The 21543-nt window shown below is 36.7% G+C and overlaps 1 protein-coding gene across 1 annotated transcript; it reads left to right on the top strand.

Annotated features, from left to right (window-relative positions):
• The first annotated feature begins 8525 nt into the window (after positions 1–8525).
• LOC306768253 (alpha-(1,3)-fucosyltransferase 7-like) lies at positions 8526–13286 on the top strand. The gene is made up of 3 exons (XM_079256526.1): positions 8526–8555; positions 9304–9386; positions 12087–13286. Exons 2-3 carry the CDS (start codon positions 9339–9341, stop codon positions 13155–13157), a joined length of 1119 nt encoding a protein of 372 aa, XP_079112652.1. The 5' UTR covers positions 8526–8555; positions 9304–9338; the 3' UTR covers positions 13158–13286.
• The last annotated feature ends 8257 nt before the right edge of the window (positions 13287–21543 follow it).

The following is a 21543-nucleotide window of genomic DNA, read 5'->3' as shown; positions in this document are numbered from 1 at the left end:
ATGAAAATCTTAGATAATTTATATGGATGGTATAACCCATTTTCAGGATCACCCTAAAACATGAAAACAAACCCATGTATATCAAGAGGACCCAAACAAACGTCACAAAATACCATAAATACAACTTCTAATCATTGTGGTCAGACATTGCACACATAGTTTTGCTAAACAACTACATTTCCAAAAACCGTTTGATAAAACACAGCTGTACCACCTCCACTCTTCCAAGGAGACGGAAAAAAATATTTAAAATGGAACAAATGGTCGCTTGTTTAATTCCAATCTAAAGAAATTTCACTGGGTTAGAATTATACTCCATGCTTGACTAAAACCTACTTGTGGACACAGCTTTGTTGCTGGTCACAATGTCCTGTTCAGTCCATTTATTTTTCTGGTTGTTTGTTTAGACTTTTATTAAAGCTTTTTAACTAAAATAATTTTTTTTAACTAAAAAATGTTTGTGAAGAGATCATGAACTTACTCAAAGTTTAGGAAAAATGTAAATTAGGGAACATTAAACATAAACTAATACACATAATTCACACTACACACTATTTTTACAGCTTTATCTCAGCTGAAATAACACCCAATTCTGTCCTTCTTTGTCTTGTCACTGGTGTTTTTGTTTCTTCTCTTTTACTAATTTTAAGTCTTCTTTCTCTCTGTTTATGTTTTGTATCTGCCACACGCCTTCTTTCAGTTGCTGGTCAACATTCACTGCTGGCAAAAAAACCCAACACATGTTCTCATGTCTCTGGTATTTACTTGGTACAGTGTGTATGACTAGGAAGGCAGGTGAAACACTCTCAATCCCTTTCACTCATAAGGAAAAACAACTGAAGAAGCTAAGAAGAGTGAAGGAAGATCTCAAACCAGATAGACCGATGAAGGAATGGCTCAAGACTGGACTGTGTCATCAGGCAAAAAAAATCCACAACAAGAGGGTGTGATAGGGTTTGACACTTTGTGACTTTGTGCTCTGGAATCTTGCTTGCTTTGTTAAAGAGACAAACATGTAAACGTTTGTCATCTAACGTTGAAATTGTGTGTCGCATCCAAACAAATAATGCATTGTAGCACCTCACCTCTCAAGCCGTAGTGCATCAAAAAGCCTATGCAACACTGACGAAACAATGTCATCTGAGTGTATGAGCAGAACAAATTCACGGCATGGACAGGACTTGTTGAAAAACATAATTCCAACCTCTGGTATCCAATAAATACACTTATACTTACACTTACACTTATACTTATACTTACTTAAGACTGCACATCCAGTGATATCTGTTTATTGTCCTGGTTTGGAGTTTTTGTGTTGTTTTTTTGTTCTTGTTTCCTCTTTTATTTTTGCTGTAGTTGCAAGATTGTCATTGCACTTCCCTACCAACATATCCGCTGTATGTATAAATAAATCTAAAATTCATCTCTTTGGAGAATATGTAAGATTATTGGGTGAGGTCATAATACATCAATGATAACACATATAAATGCAGACATTGATTTTGCCCAGTAGGCTAAACAAAAAGATATTACATGATGTGATAACTTTCAAGTTAACTGCTGTTCTTTTGAATTTGAGTATATTGAAAAGTGTTCATACTATGATAAAGAAAAAAAGATACATGCATTGTTATTTGCCCTTTAAAATTCATTCATTCATTTTATCAACTGCCTCGTCCAGGGGGGCCCAAAGTCAGTCCTTTAGCGCCGCTGTCCTGCAGGTTTTCAATGTATCCTTGCTCCAACACACCTGGCATACATTACATGGATTAACTGCCTATGCAGTCAGTGGCACATTAATTTAAGTCAAGTGTGTTGGAGCTGGAATGCATGGAAAAGCTGCAGGAGTGTGGTCCTCAAGGACCAGAGCTTGGCTCTCCTGGTGTGGTTCAACCAAGGGTCATGAAGAAGCTGGAGCCCATCCCAGCAATTGGCAAGCAAGAGGCAGGAATATAAAGTTTAAAAGGGAAATTTTCACCAAAAACTACAATGAAGAACAAACAAACAAAATTATAAAACAATTTTATCTGGTGTAAAAGAAAAGAATTTTAACAATTTAAATATTGACCAAAGGGATTTAGGTACTCCTGTGGTTTTCAGCCTGGGCATGTGTCACATATTTCTATTGGTTTCTGCATTTGAATAGGTTTCATAGAAAAAAGGCTATAATACATTTGATACTAAAACAGCAAGTAAACAAGAGAAGACAATAATCATATAGCAAAATGCTCTTTTTCTTCTCCTCAGTCCTGCTGATGACTTTTCAAGGTCTCAAATTCCTTTGTGAATTTGAGTCCAAGTGAGAAACTACAGAACTTCATTGCAGTCCCATTAAAATAAATTATACAAACCCAACCATCCATTCATCTTCTTAACCGCTTAATCCATTTAGGGTCATGAGAAAGCTGGAGACTATCCCAGCAATCATTGGGCAAGAATCAGGGTAGGCCCTTGTACAATGGTATGATCCATTGCAGGGTCAACACAGGGGGACCATTCATGCTCACTCTCACTCCCAGTAAAGAGTAACCAGTTAACTTAACATGCATGTCTTTGGCCGTTGGGAGGAAGCAGAGTACTTGGAGAGAACCCATGCATACACAGGGAGGACATGCAAGCTCCACACAGAAATTCAAACTGTTCGAACCTCTCCCAGGTGAGGATCGAACCATTGACTTTCTTGCAACGAGGCCAGTTATACAAACCCAATATCCTCTTTTTCAAGCTTTCTTAAATGAAATTTTTAAAAAAAACTATTTTCGTGACATGTTTATTTAATATTTAGTTATACAAACCCCAAATCCTCTTTTTCTTTTTTTTTTTCTTTTTTTTTTAAGCTTTCTAAAAAAAAAAAAAAATTTTTTTAAAATATATATATTTCCCTGAAGTTTATTTGCTGGTCTAGAAATGGTTTTCAGTGTTTTCTATGACCAACTTCAACAGTTTTCCAGGACATGAACAAATAACCTATTGCCAACATTACATTAAAATAAATTTGCATGAGAAATATTGTGTACCTCATTGTTTTCTCACAATGTGGGAACTAAGGACACAAATTGTTGCATTTTTACTTTTTTTGACTATCAGATTTCAGTTAATGATAAGTCAGCGTCATCCCATTCTATCCTTCATTATCTCCCATACTATCCAACAGAAAACAGATCTGGACAACAATATGCCAGTGGAACACACACTGTGTATGAATATATACTGCTGTCAGTTGTACAAAATAAGGTGAAAACAACCATGAACTTAAAGAAATAACCACAAATTCAATCAGAATCAGTAAATCAAATCAAAATTTTATTTATGTAACACTTTTCATAAAGAGCAGCGCAAAGTGCTTTTCATTACAAAAATGAAAAGGAAATATCAACAATGAAACAAAATTTCGAAAAAGCCTTTGTCATGGTTTCGGACTTTTTTGTGTCTTTTGTTTCTTCCTGATTTATTTTGTAGTCTACTCTCCTGTGTACTCCATTTTGTTTCCTGCTCATTAGCTCGCTTGGTTTGATTTCCTGATTCATTTCACCTGTGTCTGGTTATTAAAAGAAGAACTATCTTTTCTTTGGAAAAAAAAAAGAAAAAGACATGTAAGCAGCATTGTTTTTTATCATTTGTTGTGTTTCACTTCAGCATGGAAAAGGAATGTAACACTGCCGACTGTAAATGAGCTGAGGTGATGGTCATGTACTTTCTATTTAGGCCAAATCAGAACATATTGTTTCGCTCAGGGAGGGTATACAGTTTGGGAAAACAGAGTAAACAGTTTGGGAAAAAAGAGTAAATATACTTTAATGGCAGAAAAGCCACTCTTAAAAGGTACCACTACAATAATTCAGGTATAACTATTTAAACAGTGACCAGTTTGGAATGCACAATAACAACTTTGGTCAAAAACAACAAAGTAATTAAATTTACAACATAATAAAAACATTGTGTAATCTGGCACAAGGGGTTTAATTTGGTTTTGCCTTTTTTGTATTAACTTTTTATTCTTTGTGTGTATCTTGTATTTAATTGCTGTGTTTTACTTTGCATGCAAACTGACTCCCCCTGTTGCTACCATCAGCTGACTTCTTGATTAAATCAGCATACCTGCTGCAGATTGGGAGGACTAGTATAAAAAGGGAATGAAGCAGCACAAGAGAGGGGCATGAAGCAAAGCTGATCTCTTGGCTTAAGGAAGAAGCTGCACGCACCAGGCATCACAGACACACTGGGACAGAGAGCGTTACGAGGCAATTGACACGCAGTGGCAGGGCAGGGGCTCTGCCAGCCGTGTGAGTAACAGAAAGTAACTTTAGTTGGAGTAGAGGGGTTCTGGTAGAAATGGGACAGTTTACACTGAAACTTCAAAGCCTGTTGAAGCAGACTGGTTTGAATCACTGTGTTGATGCTTCAGCTAAATTTTTGTGATGATGTGACCAAAGACATTGGAGGCTTTATACATCCTGGAGAACGACCACAAGTTAGATTAGTGATTTTAAATCACCAGTACCGGTAATTCATTCATTGAGAGAGTCCAGCAACAACAGGAGAGCTATAATGGTAGAGAATGCAGACAAAACATTTCCAGCATGGAAACATTTTTAATTGATCACCTACAAAGGTATGTGTTTTTTGATATGGGATTTTCCAATTGTCTGCCTGCAACCATTGTGAGGAATGACTGGTTGCAGAAAATGAATAAATGGTATAATATAAAACTGTTAGGAAGAAGAGATGACTGTTTAAGATTGAATTAATGGCTTTTGTGCTGGAAGCATAATACATTTTAACGTGGGAATTGTTTGGAAGTTTGTGGCTGCTGTAACTGCAGTTGACCACTAGATGTCACTGTTACGGTTTGTCTGAGGAGTTGAAGCTTCACATCTGTTTTTGAAACAACTGGGAAGACGTCTCAAAAGCTCCACAAAGCTTAATTTTACCCATCTAATTCTCGCATCGCAATCGTGCGCATGTACTGCAGCTCTGTCTCTTCTGCGTAGGTTTCCCAGTGTGCCGGCAAGCGCGTCGAGAACGCGCATTTTGAAGACGTTTTAGCGCAACCGGCCTTCCATATAGTTCTAGCGGTGGACCAGCCAGCAGCTCTCAGGACTCCGCCTACTGTGGGCATGGACAGCACTATTTCAATTATCATTTTAATCAGTTTTAGCCTTTATTTAATTGGGGATTTAACTGTTCTAAAATTATTCTAAACAAACTGGCCTGCTCCTGTTCTCTTTGGCAGCAGAATGTGCTCTCACCAGGTCATTTATTTTATCTTGACAATTCCACCATTTCAAATGCTATTTTTTAATTTAAAAAAAAAAAAAATGCAATAAAATGCATGAAAAGAAATTAAATTAGGCCGCGAGTAATAACAGCACAAAGTCCGTAGAAACACCATCAAATGTTTGTTACTGTGTCCTTAGTTCGTCCGAGTGTAAATGTCCTTTAATGTACGAATGTGAAATTGTTTATGTAACTGTTCATCCACCCGGGTGGTGTGATTTTTGTTTTCTTCTCTGTATGACGATATACACGTGCTTTCTGCGCATGCACAAGGAAACTGTCGCCGACGTCACACCCTGCATCCTATGGTGCATCCTGCTTCATGTTCCTCTGGTCCAGGCTTTCGCTCACCATCACAACTCAGTAATACACCAGTAATGATGGTTTTCTCACGAAACACGTCATCACAAATGTCCGATAATTTATTTTAAAAAAAAAAAAAAACAAACAAAAAAAAAAAAAACCTCTTTGCAGATGCGAAAACTCAAAATAAAATTTTAAGCATTCTTCATCAACCTAAACATTAAGTTCTCTCGGTTGAAACGTGTCCTCATTGGCATCACGTGCAGAAGAAAAAAACGAACAGGAAAAGTAAATCTCAATGAAATTCAAGCGGATTCTGCTGGTGGAAATAAACACTACAGCTGCAAACCAAGTCAGACACTAAAACTTATAATTAACTTAGAAAATTTGGTGTTGACTAATGGGTGTTAAAGGAATACGATATTTTAGATGTCACAAAGGGACAGATGGCGCATAGGGACTAAATACTTAATGCTTACTTTTAACCATTACTGTTTTGTTATTTGTATTTTCACTACATTATTGTATTTTAATCATGCAATGTACATTTATAAAATCCTTATATTGCATCAATGTGTTTCACTTAAATGTCAGTTCAAAAATCATATTTTCCTGTGATTAAATCTGTTCTAAACGGTCACTATTGAATAAACAAAATAAACCAAATTTAATTAAACTATTACTTTTAAACAAGTGAATCAACGTGTATTCCATTTTATTCTATGTGTGTATTCCATTAGAATGAGCTTCCGAGGCTGATTTATTGCATGTCTTTACAGAGCTTTAGAATTTTATTTTTTTTTTCTTCTTTTTTTTTTTTTTTTTTGTTACCAAACAACAGAATATTCTTGTTTTAAATTTGTAATGTTCTGGAAAATCTTCGTGGATGAGAATAAATGATGCCAAGTCAAAGCTGTCTTTGCGGTTTTTTTTTTTTTTTTTGTTTTTTTTTTTTTTATTCACACCAGCGGTTACATGTAATCACACAAGCTGGTGGAGAGAGCTCTCTGCAAATGCAGAAGTAACACAAGATTATAAATTATACTTGATCCCTCCTAGTTGCTGGGCAGCTCACAAAGAGTCCTGCAAAGCTGAGCTGTATATAGACATAAAACACCTGCACTTCTAACTAAAGATTCAAGCAGAGTCAAGCTGACACAAATCAGATAAACTTCAAAGAAAACTCTCTCTGTCCATGCTAACAAGCTAGAGAGTAAACCTTCCTGTATTCTGCACATTCCAACAGGCCTCAAAGGAATACAATGTTTTATACCTTATGTGCATAGACTACAAATTACAGCAGAATCAAATCAATGCATAGGTCTGATTATTTCCATCTAATTTAGGCAACCTTACAGTTAATCCAAACAAAGGCTATGGATGATAATTTTCCCTTACAGTAACTTTCAGCATGTCAGGTTTGGTGAAGACTGGACATATAAGGATTCATTTTATTGCCATGAACACACTTATTGATCATATATAAATATATAATTTTAATTTCTTAACCCTTTTAGTCCAATTAAGGGTCCCGGGGAAACTGGAGCCTATCCCAGTAATCAAGCTAACGTGTGTGTGTGTGTGTGTGTGTGTGTGTGTGTGTGTGTGTGTGTGTGTGTGTGTGTGTGTGTGTATATGGGTATGGCACCGACAGCTGACATATGGATGTGTTCGGGATGGGAGAACCATTAACGTTGATCAATTTGTTGCAGAGTGGCGCTGCTGTATGTGAAGGTTATAACAATGTCCAGTCAGTCCTGTGCAGAATACCTTTCACAATTTGGGATACTTACCATCATGTCCTATATTTCAAACCAATCCATCTATTATCCGAATCGCTTCATCCAATTAAGGTTTGTGAGGGAGCTGGAGCCTATCCCAGCAGTCTTTGGGCAAGAGGCGGGAAAAAGCCCAGAAAGGTCACCAGTCCATCACAGTATATTTCAAATCCTCTTCAAATGTCAGTATTGGGTGTTTGTTGAAATTTAATGTCTATTTCATGTCAAATCACAAAAGTAGCCTTTTTATACTAAATGCCTGATTTCATGGCCCTCAATAATTGGATTCATTTGACATAGAAAAAAGAAACAAAAGACCCTCTAAAATTTACAGTAGATCTAGCCTTTTGGACTTCCTCGGGCTCAAATTACACTGGGGGTTTTAAAGGTCTTACATGCTACCTGTTCTGTGTAGCTGGTATAATTGCATTCATCTCATAGAGACAAAAAGCTGTTTGAACAAACACAAAAAACATCAAATTAAGAGCTTCTTGTTTTGGCAGCACACAAGGAAAATAACTGCTATCCACAGTGATTAAATAAACACAATAGCCCATTTGCTGTAATAGACTCATTTTAATGCATTCAATGAATAAACAATGCTGATAAGTTAATGCTCTTCTAAAAATAAACTTAAACTTTATGGAAAGTAAAATTGAATATATCCTGACACTGGACTCTTTTTAGATTTCCATGCAAGTATTTTAAGTGTTTTCAGGGGAGCTCATCTGCTGTTTGGGGCAGAGAAGCTCCACTTAGCTCCTCTGTAAAGCAAACCATGACTCCGCCTTTGGTGCTCATATATTACGGGTACCCCTGTGACATATTTTTCTTGACTACCGCATACTGCATCATCCTTGCTTCAGATTCACTCTTGCATGAGGATCTTGTGAACTTGGTTTAGGTCACACTTCCTCTTTCCCTACCACAACGCACATGCTGCAGTCACTTTTGGCATATTCCGTGTGAAGCCTTTTTGCTGTTTCCATTAGGAGGAGGTAGTATCTTAATTACTTGAAGCAGGATTTTAAAAAGTATGTATACTGAGGAAGAGAGCACACAGGATGGGATTTTAAGATCCATTAGATTAAGCAATGAGCCAGATCGCCACACCCTACTTACATATTTGTAGCTCATCAGCACCAACCACACATTGTGATGTGTCAGCAGAGGACATATTGCTCGTCTCGAGATCAGGTCAGTGGGTTTTCTCTTGTATGTGTTTATCTGATTAGTATGTTGAACATTTAAATTTACCATGTTTGTGTTTTCTTGTTTTAACTATTTATCTCTGAGAATGTTAACTAAATCTGCATGTCATTGCAACAGGTTTTGATCTAACCACACAAAGTATTGAAAATGTGGAGAGTAAACTCATGAGTATCTCAATACCCCACAGATTTCACCACATTGTGCTCTCCGATGATTTTAACATTTCCATCTGAGAGACTCATCTTAGGGAAACAAAGACTATTTGTGAGAATATTTGAGTATTTGTGGTTTTTGTGCTTTCATCTTGCTCCTTCAAAAAACTTTGAGTGCTTGTCTTTTTCTTTGGTCTTTAATGTTATGTCATGTTTGACTGTCACTGGTCCTTTTAGTATTGAATTCTGGTTTTAGTTTTATTAAAGAAAAACAAAGCTTAGCTGTTTCTATTTTATAATTATGTTTTTGAAAACAAATAAGTGCAAGTCAGTCTCCTTTAACATTTGCTTCTGTTGTCTATCACGCATTCATTCTACATGTTTTTTCAAAGCATTTTGAGTTGCATTTTCATGTATGAGAAGTGTTCTATAATTAAAGCTTGATTGATTAGTTGATTTCATGTTGATCTGGGTTTAGCTGCCTGGCTCCTCTCAGAATGTCACAGGCTGTATGCTGTGTGAACATGAGCAGCATTAATATTTCATATGGAATGATAGAATCCCATTGTGTTTTTTTCAAGCCTACAAAGTACAAGAGAAGGCTCCCTATCAATGGATGTGGACAAAAGGATGGGATTTTACTGAAGATCTATTCAACTTTGTGGTGAGCTGCCATATTCTGTGAGAACAAAAACCTCACAAAACCAAAGCATTATTTGGTTTAATCATGCTGTAGTGGCAGGCAACTGTAAGGTTGGTTTGTAGTGCAACGGGGAAATGAAAGGTTGTGACCTTGCAGATTGTTATATTTTTCAAAGAATAAAGTTTGTGCAAGTTAATGCAGATGTAACTTTTAATATATCTAATGGCTAGCTATGGACAATCTCTGAGAAGGCTTTGCTACTTTTCACAAACTCATACTGAGTTGGCATGAAACAAGTCTGTCGTGTTAGTTCTGTTTATTTTTCCAACATGCTGTCACTTCTTTTCTTTAATGCAAACATTCAAAATGTACAATTTGCTTTTAGGGTGCTCTCTTTAGCTCACATAGTCTTAGTCACATCCTGTGTGAGAACTTCCTTATCTGTCATGAGTGAGTTATGAATCTAATGACGTAGTCTCCACATTTGTACATATTGCCAAAAAAAAAAAAAAAATGTTGAGACAAAGTTTAACTGTTCTACGCACACAAATATCCAAAGTATGTTATATACTGTATCTACCAAGTGCCCTTGAAATTTGATTAAAAATCCAATTAGCTCTACCTTTTGGCAGTTTAGACAGACCTCATGTCTACACAGACCTGCATCAGTTTCATAAAATATTACCTTAGTCAGGAACTAAGACAGAATTTTAGGTTCACTTTTTAATTTCACACCTTGGCATTAAATCACAGAAAATTGCATTTGAAATGATAAATTTCACACATTGCAGCTTAGAGACATTAGATTGTAGACTGGATTTGAAATCTGAAAGAGAGCTGCAGTGAAAAAAAAGTGTAAGTGTTACTGTCACACAGTAGTTTGAAGGTTCTTTAAAATACCAGCAAAAGAAATAATAAAAATAAATAAATAAATAAAAACACACTATCCCAACCTGAGCAGGGGCTAAAACCTAAAGAGAGAAAACTGTTCTTTGCTTGGGAGCCATTGCTGGTAATCTTTGCCAGCCCTCGATTTTCCAGCAAGGTGATCCAGATGAAGCCAAGCAATGGGGTCTGGAGCTGCACGTCGCCTGACACACCACTATGGGGGAAAAGAACAGTGTGCCTCAGATAAAGCAGTCTTTAAGTGGAGAAGGAAAATAGTTTCGCTCTTGGTGTGCGCACAGGCTTTTCCACATCCTTTCATTTAGCTGTTATATTTAAGGAGGCTCCTCATTAGTCTTTATCCAATGAGAACACAGGGGGGTGTGGTGTTCTAACTGGGATCAGCTGTCCTTAATCATCATCAGGTTTTAACAAACATGCAATTAAAACATACCTGAGACTAAAACCAAATAAGTTTCACACAATAAACATAAAACCCACACCAGTATTAAAAAGTCAAAAGCATGCAAGTTCTCAGGAGTTGTATAAAACCATAGATGATCAAGGGTTAAAAGGTAAAAAGTCCCACTTTGACATTACTGTTTTTAGGTTTTACTGTAACTTTACCAAACACTTATACAAATATGAAAATATAATTTACACACATTAGTACAAAATCCTAAAGGACTAAACTGAGGCCAGCTCCAGTCCTCAAGGACTACCATTCTGCAGGTTTTAGTGCTTCCCTGGTATAACACTTGATTCAAATAAAAAGGTTCTCCAACAACTTGTCATCTTTGGCACCTGCCTGTTAATGAGCCATGGATTTAGGTCACGTGTGTTGCACCAGAGAACCTGCAGGATGATAGCCATTGAGGAGCAGAGTTTGTAACTCCTGCTTTCAACTGTCTGCAAAATATTCTACCCTACAGTCAGAGGCTTCTATCCAAAGTGACTAACATCTGAGAGTGAGAACAACACTAGCAAGAAATCCAACATAAAACGTTGTTGGTAAGTGCTAATTGGACTGCTTCAAGTCTGGCTGGACACAGGTGTTGCCACGTAGGGCTGAAGACAGTGCCATTTTTTTAAATAGTTTTTTTTATTTGTTCCCTTCCCTCCCCACAATATTCGCTTTGTTAAAATACAAGAGACAATAGATCACACAATATCATCTTGGGCACAGCTTATTCACTGCTTGTTTGTTGCAAAGAACTGGGCCACATTCTCCAACTCCTGACAAATAGAGTAGTTCAACTAAGTGTGGAAGTGCTCTTTGAAGAGCTGAGTCTTTAGATTCCTCTTAAAAGTGGACAAGGACTCTGCAAATGGAACAGAGTTTGGCAGGTCATTCCACCACTGTGGAACAGCAGCGGAAAAGCCTCTGGCAAGCAATTTAGTCCCGTGTAGCGGTATTAACGGTGGTGTTTCACTGGTAGAGCGTAACTGTCGAAAGGGAGTGTAGCTCTGGATTAAAGTGAAGGGAGATTATTGAATATCATCTCTGCAAAGTTACTAACGCGCCGGCAATTCAAATTATTTAATTGTTATAGAACAGGCTATCCAACTCAATCCCACAAGGGCCACAGACCTCCAGGTTTATAATATAGAACTGTAACAACACTCCTGACTCAAATGAGTTGTGCAGAACTTGATTGGCTGGAGAATCCATTCAGTTTGGGTCAGCTGTGTTGAAGCAGGGATACTTTGAAACCCTGTAGGGTTGCAGCCCTCGTGGGTCTGAGCTGAATAGCTCTGGTATAGAATAAATTATGTTCAAAGTTTAGAGAATAAATTTTAAATTGACATTTAATCTGTGATTCTTTTTCATGACAGGGGTGTAAAAACATGAAGAAGATGGCGCCCGGCTCCATGAAGCAGTGTCTCTTCCTCTTCATGCTCTGTGTGTCATTGTTGTATTTTCTTGGTAGATTTAAGAGAGGATTCAAAAACTACACTTACCATCTTTCAAACACAAACTTTACCATCCTGCTATGGCACTGGCCCTTCGGTCAATCACTCAGTCTGAATGGTGATGTCTGCTGGGATCTTTATAAAGTCCCAAACTGTAAACTGGTGGATCAACGTTCCTTTTTCCCAAAAGCTGATGTAGTTGTATTCCACAACAGAGAGCTGATCCAGGGCAGCCAGAAGCTGCCCATCGAACTACCACGTCCACCAGGTCAGAGGTGGGCTTGGATGTCCCTGGAGTCCCCTGCTCACAATGGAAACTTGCAGAAGTTTGCAGATGTTTTCAACATGACCATATCCTACAGGAGGGATGCAGATGTCACTATACCATACGGCGAGCTACTACCTAAAGAAGCTGAAGATCATGTCGCTCAAGAAAGCCCTGTGAATAAGCGCTCCCTTGTCTGTTGGGTCGTCACCAACTACCAGGACTACCACAAAAGAAGCCAAGTGTACAAAAAGCTTAATGCCATAGTTCCTGTTAACGTTTATGGTCGCTGGGCTAATGCACCATTATCTTCTACTGAACTCTTACCTAGAATCTCTCCCTGCTATTTTTACTTGGCTTTTGAGAACTCTGTTGCCCAAGATTACATCACAGAGAAGCTGTGGCAGAACGGCTACCAAAGTGGGGCTGTGCCTGTTGTCCTGGGACCACCAATTAGTGATTACAAAGCTGTTGCACCAAATCATTCCTTCATCCATGTTGATCAGTTTACATCAGTAAGAGAAATGGGAGAGTTTCTACAACAGCTTGCAAAAAACCAAACGCAATACAATGAATACTTCACCTGGAAACAGAAGTGGAAAGTGAAGATTTACAATGACTGGAGGGAAAGACTGTGTAAGATCTGCAAACACAAAAACAGTTTACCTCAGTACAAAGTTTATTCTGACCTTGAGGCCTGGGACAAGGTGAATTACAGTCTAGTTTAAATGCTGGTACATCACTGTACTGGATATACCTACCCCACCCCCAATTAGGCTTGGGAAAATGTGGGGGAAAAACCGATCTTAAGAAACTGCAGTTGAGGGTATTATTTACACATCAAATTGAAATATCACTACATCTTAAACATGTTGGTAATGAATGCATATGGTTGCATTGAGGTTTCTTTTTTTTTTTTTTTTTTAATGCATGTTCTTTCTAGGTACAATCATCTCCTCCTATAGTACCAAATCAAGCATATGAGTGGTTTGTGATTGTGAATTGTTGCTTGTTTTGTTTCTGTGATTGTGATCTCTCTATAGGGTGTACTCCAATCTACCTCACGGCAGCTGGGACAGGCTCTTACAAAACTTTTAGCAGCCTAAAGCTCAATCAAAATAACGTAATGTATGTCAACTTCAAAAATATATTCAACTGCTTGTTTAGAATAATGTCCAGTCATTGTACTGTTAATGATAAAACCAGCACTTTGTCCTAAATCTTACTCTTTTTGCAAATATACTATCCTTGCTGGAAGTTGATTGTAAGGAGAAAAACTACTCATGTTTGCACAATAAACCAGCAAGATTGCAATTTAGATGGCTTTGTGAGAGTCATGAGATGAAGATGGCGCACGATTCTTGTGATTTTAAAATGCTTTTCCTTTCAAATCATTTGTAGCATCCCTTGGGAACCGGTCTAGAGGAAGTTGATGCTCTTATTGAACTGCATTCACCATAGCATACAAAGTGATCTTGTGGTTGCATTATGGTGAAGGCTTTTACTGTTGTGGATTTTTCCCTACTTACACTATGCTGCTAAAAATAAAAAACTGAAAATGGTGCAATTATAATCATGTGTAAGGTTTTCTTATGCCTGTCACTGTGAAATCAGCTCAAACTCTCCGATTGCACTGTCAAGGAAAGTTCTGATTCAATGTTGCATTACAGTTTTATTTGCATTCAATGTGGGTTTCTTTATGACCTAATACAAAGCTTTGTCAACACTTGGACAAAATTTTTTTTTAAAAACTGGCAAAATGTTTGTCCTCAAACAGCATGACCTGATTGACAGAAACTTTCCTGAAAGTTTAAAACTGTGATTCTAAAACATTTGTACTGATATGTGCATTTAGCACTTTAGCCTAATCCCAAGTTATTTTTATGAAGTGTTCCTTTTATCAAAAGATATAGGCTACATAGTTGCATTTCCAGAAACCTGTAAATTGTAAACCTGAAAAAGGAAAATCTGACTGCTTTAGATTGACAACTATATGTTTATTTTTACTTACCGGTAGAAAAAATGTCTTTTTGTTGCCAACGTTTCCATATTTGGCTGATGACAATTATAGTTGGAAATTGAATGCTGTAACTGTTCTCTTGGCCCTTCTGCACGCATTCAAGATTAAATGCAGAAAGTAAAAATACCTGGAAAAGTTCAAATCAGCTATCTACACTCCAACTACATACTAAATATAGCTGTACCTTCAAAATCAGTGCAAGGTGGAGGAGGAACATAACGCCCCTGCATCCTGTGCTGGGAATGAGCCAACACCTCCCTCATGAAACAAATAGTTATATCTTGCCAAGAATAGCTTTTTGTTTGTGAAACAAATGTTCATACAATACAAGTAACTTTAATTTCTCTCTCCAGGTTGAATTATTGTGATTTGGGCAATTGATGTCTGAAATTTGATAAAAGCAAGGCTGCAGTCGCAACCACACTCCAGTCTGCTTACTTTTGTCAGGTATCAGTTTGCTTCGCACTTCTAGGTATCTGCTATTTGAAGTACATACGCCAGTATGGTTGCTATACTTCGTATACAAGTCATCATCCAAACAAGGTTTCTACTGGTCACTAACAGTCTAGGTTTTCACCACTAGATCATGTATTACATGAGAAGCTGGCCTTAATGTTTGCTTGGCATAAAGTTTAGAAAGAGGAGCTTTGGGGGTGGCTGGGAGAGATATGGGGTCCCAGACTGATGGCGGGGGCCCATTGCGGGGCATTGCTGTCATTGCTGTGGTGTGATTGGCCGAGGGATTGGGGCAGGTTATGACCTGCGGCGGGCTGCTGTCTGGGCTGGCTCTGCTCTCCCTGGTGCTGGGTCTTCCCTGGGGTGGCTCTTGGGCACCACAGGGTCCTGGGTTCTGTCCCTGACTCATGCATGGGGGGCTGGTACCTGGCTGGGCTGGTGGTCCACTGGCCTGGGTCCCCTCAGGCCTGCACCTTCTGGCAGAGGAGGAGGCTCTGGGAGTGGCTTTCCTCTGTCTCTTCCGGCCTGGACGGGCATGCGGGCCCTTGTGGTGGAACAAGCTGCATGGTCTGTCTCTTCTTTAGCATGCTGGATACTCTATCCATGATTTCCAAAAAGAATTTCAAGATTTCAAAATCAGCTTATAGTTTGGACATTTGGCTTTGTTCCTAGCACAGTTTTTTCTCCTTATTCTCTGAATCTTTAAAGGATCCCTTCATCTAGATCATTGAAAGTTTTTGCAAATTTACATTGATAATCATGTTTCTGAACTTGTTTCAGAACTTTTCCATGCAATTTGCTGGAGATTGGTAAACCTCTGCCCACCTTTACAAATTGTTTTTATGTATTCATACTGAGCTTTTTGCCAAGAAACCTAATTGGTTGCGCCACCATTTGCTCTAGTCTGTGCCAGTTGCTTTTCCAACGTTTCATTGTCCCAGTTCCAACATTTTATGTTTGTGTCGCTGCCATCAAATATAGAATTGGTAAACATTTTTCAATAAAAGGAAAAATGTATCCATTTTAACAACTGATATGTTTATTTTCTTTCAGGAATAAAATTTCAGATTTGTTAAATTTGCAAATAAATGCATTCTGTTTTTATTTAGTTTGTACACAGTGTCCCACCTTTTTTGGAATTGAGTTTATAAAACTATTAACATTTCTAATTCGACTAAAAGTAAGTGATTCAAATTTACGCATGTCATTATTGTGTTCCATGTGACCATATAATCATGCTTCCTCTTTTTAAGTACTGCTCTGTAGTTCAAACATGTATCTTTGAACAGCAACAGGAACATGAGTAATACAGCACTGACTTAGTGTTGCAACAATAGTGCTGTCCGCTGGTGGATGTATTTTCATACAAGCTCATGTACTAAATGAGGAAAACAGCAGACAGTCATACACAAGCCATTTTAGGAAAGTAAGTTTTTACAAAATATAAAGTTTTCGAAACAAACATCTTTTCAAGGAAATTGTTACGTGCTAGAGTGAAATTAAGTAAATCTTAAAGTTCTGTCCTCAAAAGTTTCAAAAAATTTTCTCAGCAGTATAATTACTTTAAACAAAGAAACAGTTTTATGGAGCAAAGATACCTAATATCAGATCAATGTTATAAATACATTTTGAAATTACATCCACTTTTACAGACACATGAGAACTATGCCTTTTTGATAGCAATCAGACATGGTTAGGGGTTTAAAAAAAAACTTGTACAATTAATGAATCATTTTTCTTCTCAAAGTCCACAAGATTGTAAAGTGCATTTCTTGTTCAGTGAACAGTAGAGAGAAAGTCTTAATTTGATTAAAAAGATGCCAACAAAGTGAAAAAATTAACATGGGATCAAAGCTGATTTGCTACTGACTTACTTTTGAGCTAGCAAGGGGAACCAGTGACACCATGGCAGCGCAACAAAAAAAAAGTTCAAAGTTATACTGGTATCCGTTTAAATTATGTCACTACCTAAATGTGTTCATAACTTAGCACCTTGTCTTGTGGTTTTAAATGTATTTATTGTAATGTAAATGTCTGAATAAATGTTTCAAATGACATAATGGACATGACCTCTAATAACTGACAGTTAAGTAACAATAAAGAAACCCTCAGTTCTAAAAGAAACCTTTACAAATATGCACATAATTGTTCTTCAGTTGCTTTTATCTAAAGCGACTTACATATGGGAAGTGATCATTTAACCAAAGTAATTCACACACATATCTTGTGAGTGGGAGGAAGCCAGGGTATGTGGGGGAAAAAAAACCCATGTTTGCACAAAAAGAGCATGCAAACTCTACACAGAAAGATCTCTGTTGAAACACCATGCAGCCAAATAATGACCATATTTACCAAATATGGTATGCACTTCCTTCATAAAGGCACTCCCAGAAGTGTTTAGTGCGGTGTAGACATCACGTGATGCTTCCCCGCATTTGTCTAACTCAGCCTGAGAAGGATTTCTTCTAACCTCCTTTGGTAAGACTGAATTTCTCTCTAACCATATAAACTAAAAGAATTTCAACTAAATTTCATTAATATTTTAGTCAAGATTTATGTCTAACTTCTGAAGTTTGAATGTTCTACTAACATGTTTTTGAATTGAATGTGGATACTGTTATTTAATCTTAAATACAGTAAACCTTAAAAGGTTTTTCTTGAACATTTTCTTTAATAGAAATGGCACAGTCAGATCACAGACATGGGTCTTGAGCAAGACCCTTGAATTTCCTTTTCCAGGAGTCTGCATGCCATTCAATTGTTAAATACCGTTTTGTCTCTAATTTAGACATGTTGTAAGATAAAAGAATAACTCTTTTCAATACCTCTTAGAAATGTAAAGAAGGAATTGTGAACAAGCTGACAATTAATGGCCCGGTACTTTCCTGATCATTCAAGGGTTTCATAGCTACAGTGGTTATTTGAATAAGATTGGATGATTTACAGAAACCATTATATGTCACTTTGTTTTAAGTCACTTAAATAATGATGATAAAAGAATCCTCACTGAGTAAAAAAGTTTAATTACTGAGTAAGACTTTAGATGGTGAAATAAGGAGAGACACCATACACTATTCAGTAGATATAACACAGTAAATAATGGAGAAATTGTCCTAATTAATGAGAAAATGATGAGAAATGTTTCCTGGCATGCCAGAAAAAGATCAACTTTAATAATGGATTTATCAGTAATGGGTGAGCTGCTATTGTTAAGTGCTCACAGTGTTATTGTGTATCTGAGTAATCAGACTGACACAGGAAGTTGGAGGATGACCGTTTAATGGATTTTTCTAAACTAATTTTAAACTAACAATTCACTACAGCCGTCATCTCTCTTCCGTTTTCAGTTTATTCACTCATATCAACCATATAAAGAATGTTTTGATATTTTAAAAACTCAAGGAGCCCAAACTATAGTTGTTTTAGCATAAACAGCACAAACGATTGAAGCTCTTTTTTTTTTCATAAACTTTTATTAATGATGAAAAGGGCAACTTGCCACAGGTCCCAAAACACATGTGAATTCAAAGCTAAAACACATAAGGCGAACAAATGTGTCCCTTTAAGGCTACCCTATTCAAAGATGTCACTAAGACATAGCTGTCTTCTGTTGGGCACATTGCCAAGTTTGTATTTAGAAATAATAACTTACTATAAACTTTGAAAACATTTTTCATTTGGACGCGAATAGATCTGAATAGACTGTGGTAAAAAAAAAAAAAAAAAAAAAAAAAAAAAAAAGATTTATGAAGCAATACTTTATTTTTGCTAATAAAATGCCAAATGATGTAGCCTACACAGTGTATCTTCAAAACTTTTTATTTTGGGTGCCTAAAGTGGTGATAAAAAGTGAATAATTTAATTTTCGATGTCACTTAGGAATAAAGTATTTGGAATCACTTTCATATGGGAAGGGTGAGCTGATTTGGAGGACATGATGGTGAGTGACTCAATGCAGAGTTTAGTGTAAATGTCTGTTTCTTGTCAAAACATACACTGCAAAAACTGAAATCTAAGTAAGATTAAAAATCTGAAATGGAGTATACATATGCTTATTTCTTTAAAGGTAAGATAATTTTTAGTTTTTATGCCAGAGAATTCCTCTTGTTTTAAGAGTATTTTAACTTGTTTTGGGAAGTCTTGACAAGCCAAATTTTCTTGTTCTGTTGGCAGATAATTTATCTTGTTTTAAGCAATATTTACCTCATTTTTGTATATTTTTTTTCTTGTTTTTTAAGGCTGAGTTTTTGCAGTGTAATGTATGTATCGCATGTTCATTCAAAGTGTTCAGCTGTACTTTTCAGTCTTCTTAATGTTATTTTTTTTAAGTTCCCAGACATAAAAGGGCTGCAATATTTGAAAAAGACAAAATGTGAATATTTGTTTTAAAACTATTTAAGGATTAAACTTTGGGTTTTAAAAAAAAAAAAAAAAAAACATTTTTCTGTCCTTTTTGAAATGTAAGAGATCATAAGCAAAGTTGACAGGTATGACATCATTTATTTGTTTATTTATTTATTCATTTATAGCACATGGCATGTCTGAGGTTATGAAAATTTCACATTTTGCATCACTGAGCCGATGCTCCAACTGTGGGTAATAACTGGACAGTTTTGGACGGTTTTCATTTAAATTACATTTTCTGTTTCACATTTCTGTTGTTTTTCTGGCGAGTTGCTTGGGTATAAGTAACAAAATTTACTTTATCAGTGAGGCTTCTTCTATTACCCGGTCATGTCTTTTTTAATGTAAACACATTTTTTTTTTTTTTTTTAATCTTTAGGTTATCAAAAATTCTCCAACAAATTAAACCTTTCATTTGTACATTTGAACCTTAGCTGTCACTATTGCAAAGAAATTATTTCCAATGTTGACACCAGAGGTGCTAAATCTGGTCCTTGAGATCTACCAACTTTTCCAACACACCTGAATTAAATAGCTGAATTCCCTCTTCTGCATGTCATCCAGCTCTGCAGAAGCCTGGCAAGCCATTCATGTTATCCTGGTACAACAGACTTGATTCAAATAAAAAGGTTCTCCAACAAATTGTCATCTTCTGCGCCTGCCTGTTAATGAGCCTGTTGGGTTAGGTGTGTTGCAGGGGGGAAATACTTAAACCTGCAGGATGGTAACTCTCGAGGACCCCTGAGTGATCCCTGATCTAGATGCTTTGCATCTGTGAAACTCCATTCGTTTTTTGGTTAAAAAAAAAAAAAAAAGGGTATAGACTGCAAGGTTAGTTTAATGGACACTTTGTGTCTATGAAGCTGCTGTACATGGTGCACAGCTCTTGTATTTGCTGTGATATTAAGCTACTGGAGCCCCATTAATCAGCCATGCTTAAAAGAACGAGTTATAAATTCTTGCAAAGATTAAAATTTAGAAAGTATGCAAGTACAAAAAATTCCAATTCATTAAACGAGTGTGTTATGCACACCAATAATAGTTGATAAATCTTACCTGTTCTAAATAGCCTTGCTTGTTCCCCTTCATGGCCATTTGCATTCAGAAACCCCCTCATTTAACCATAGAAGCAACACGTCCCAGAAGAAGTCACGGAAACAGCTTTTGTTTCTCCTCAGAGTGATGGAAAGAAAGAACACGTTTTTTTGTAGTCTGAGGTCAACCACACTTCTCTGTTTCATTTTTTTAAGTTCAGCAAACAGTTATTTTTTTAAAAAACAAACGTCTGAATCTCTCTTCTGAAAGTGCAGGATATGAATATTGTTTCATCTGTATCGTCTGAAAATGCTGCGTTAAAAAGAAAAGTTAAACTAACAAACAATAAATTGGTCTACACCGAGAAAGAAATGAGGGCAGCAAATGATTCATGATCAAGGAGAGATCAATTTTTTTCTTTTAAAGGGAGAATTGATTAAATCTTCTGAAATCAAACCAGAAAAACATTTCAAGAAAATGTTTTAGAAAACATCACAGCAAACAGACGAGTCTTATCTACAGCTGGGGGTGGACAAAACATACATACTGTAGCTCTTTGGTTAACCGTAGTTACGTATTTTGCTGTCTTGGTTTTGTGTCAGCGAGCAGCAGGATGAAGGCAACTGTTTAAATACAAAATGTCATTCCACCTGAACAGTTCATCAATTCTTGGTTTACTTTGACACTTTTGATTGTCTTGCGGTTATCTTTCTCATCTTGTTGGAGAATAGCATGTTGTGCAACAAAAAGTCAGCCGAAATATTGAATAGTTGTATACAGGCATTCAAATGTTTTGAGAAAATCAAATTGAATTCACCTGTAAAGGTTATAGTGCATTTAGGTTCATTCTGACACACGATATTAAAATAATCAGCCAAACAGCCGCAGTGTATCATTAATATAATATACTTATTGGTCTAAAGAGGAGAACCACGCAACAGAATATTCAGCAGATGAAAGTTACATTTAGGAAAAGTTAGCGGACTAAATTATCAGGATTTTCAGTTGGAATTACTTTGTAAAATTCTGGAAAGAGTTGGAGTTTTTTTTATATCATTAAAAAATAGATTAAATATTTCTATGTCCGGCATGAAGTACAATCCACAGTTTTCTATGTCACACTTGGGTATACTACATAGAACATAAGCATGTAAGTATTGTAAGACCAAGTCCTTAACAAAAAGGTTTGTAAGGCTACC

This window comes from Telmatherina bonti (genome assembly GCF_933228915.1).
Source record: "Telmatherina bonti genome assembly, chromosome: 17".
Taxonomy (NCBI): domain Eukaryota; kingdom Metazoa; phylum Chordata; class Actinopteri; order Atheriniformes; family Telmatherinidae; genus Telmatherina; species Telmatherina bonti.
This window is presented reverse-complemented; position numbering and strand designations above follow the sequence as displayed.

What these genes read in the sequence shown, in the direction of transcription:
- LOC306768253 (XM_079256526.1), top strand. Translation starts at nt 9,339, where the DNA reads ATGTGGACAAAAGGATGGGATTTTACTGAAGATCTATTCAACTTTGTG. An exon ending in AAGATCTATTCAACTTTGTG is followed by an intron (nt 9,387 to 12,086) that starts GTGAGCTGCCAT and finishes TTTTCATGACAG; the next exon opens with GGGTGTAAAAACATGAAGAA.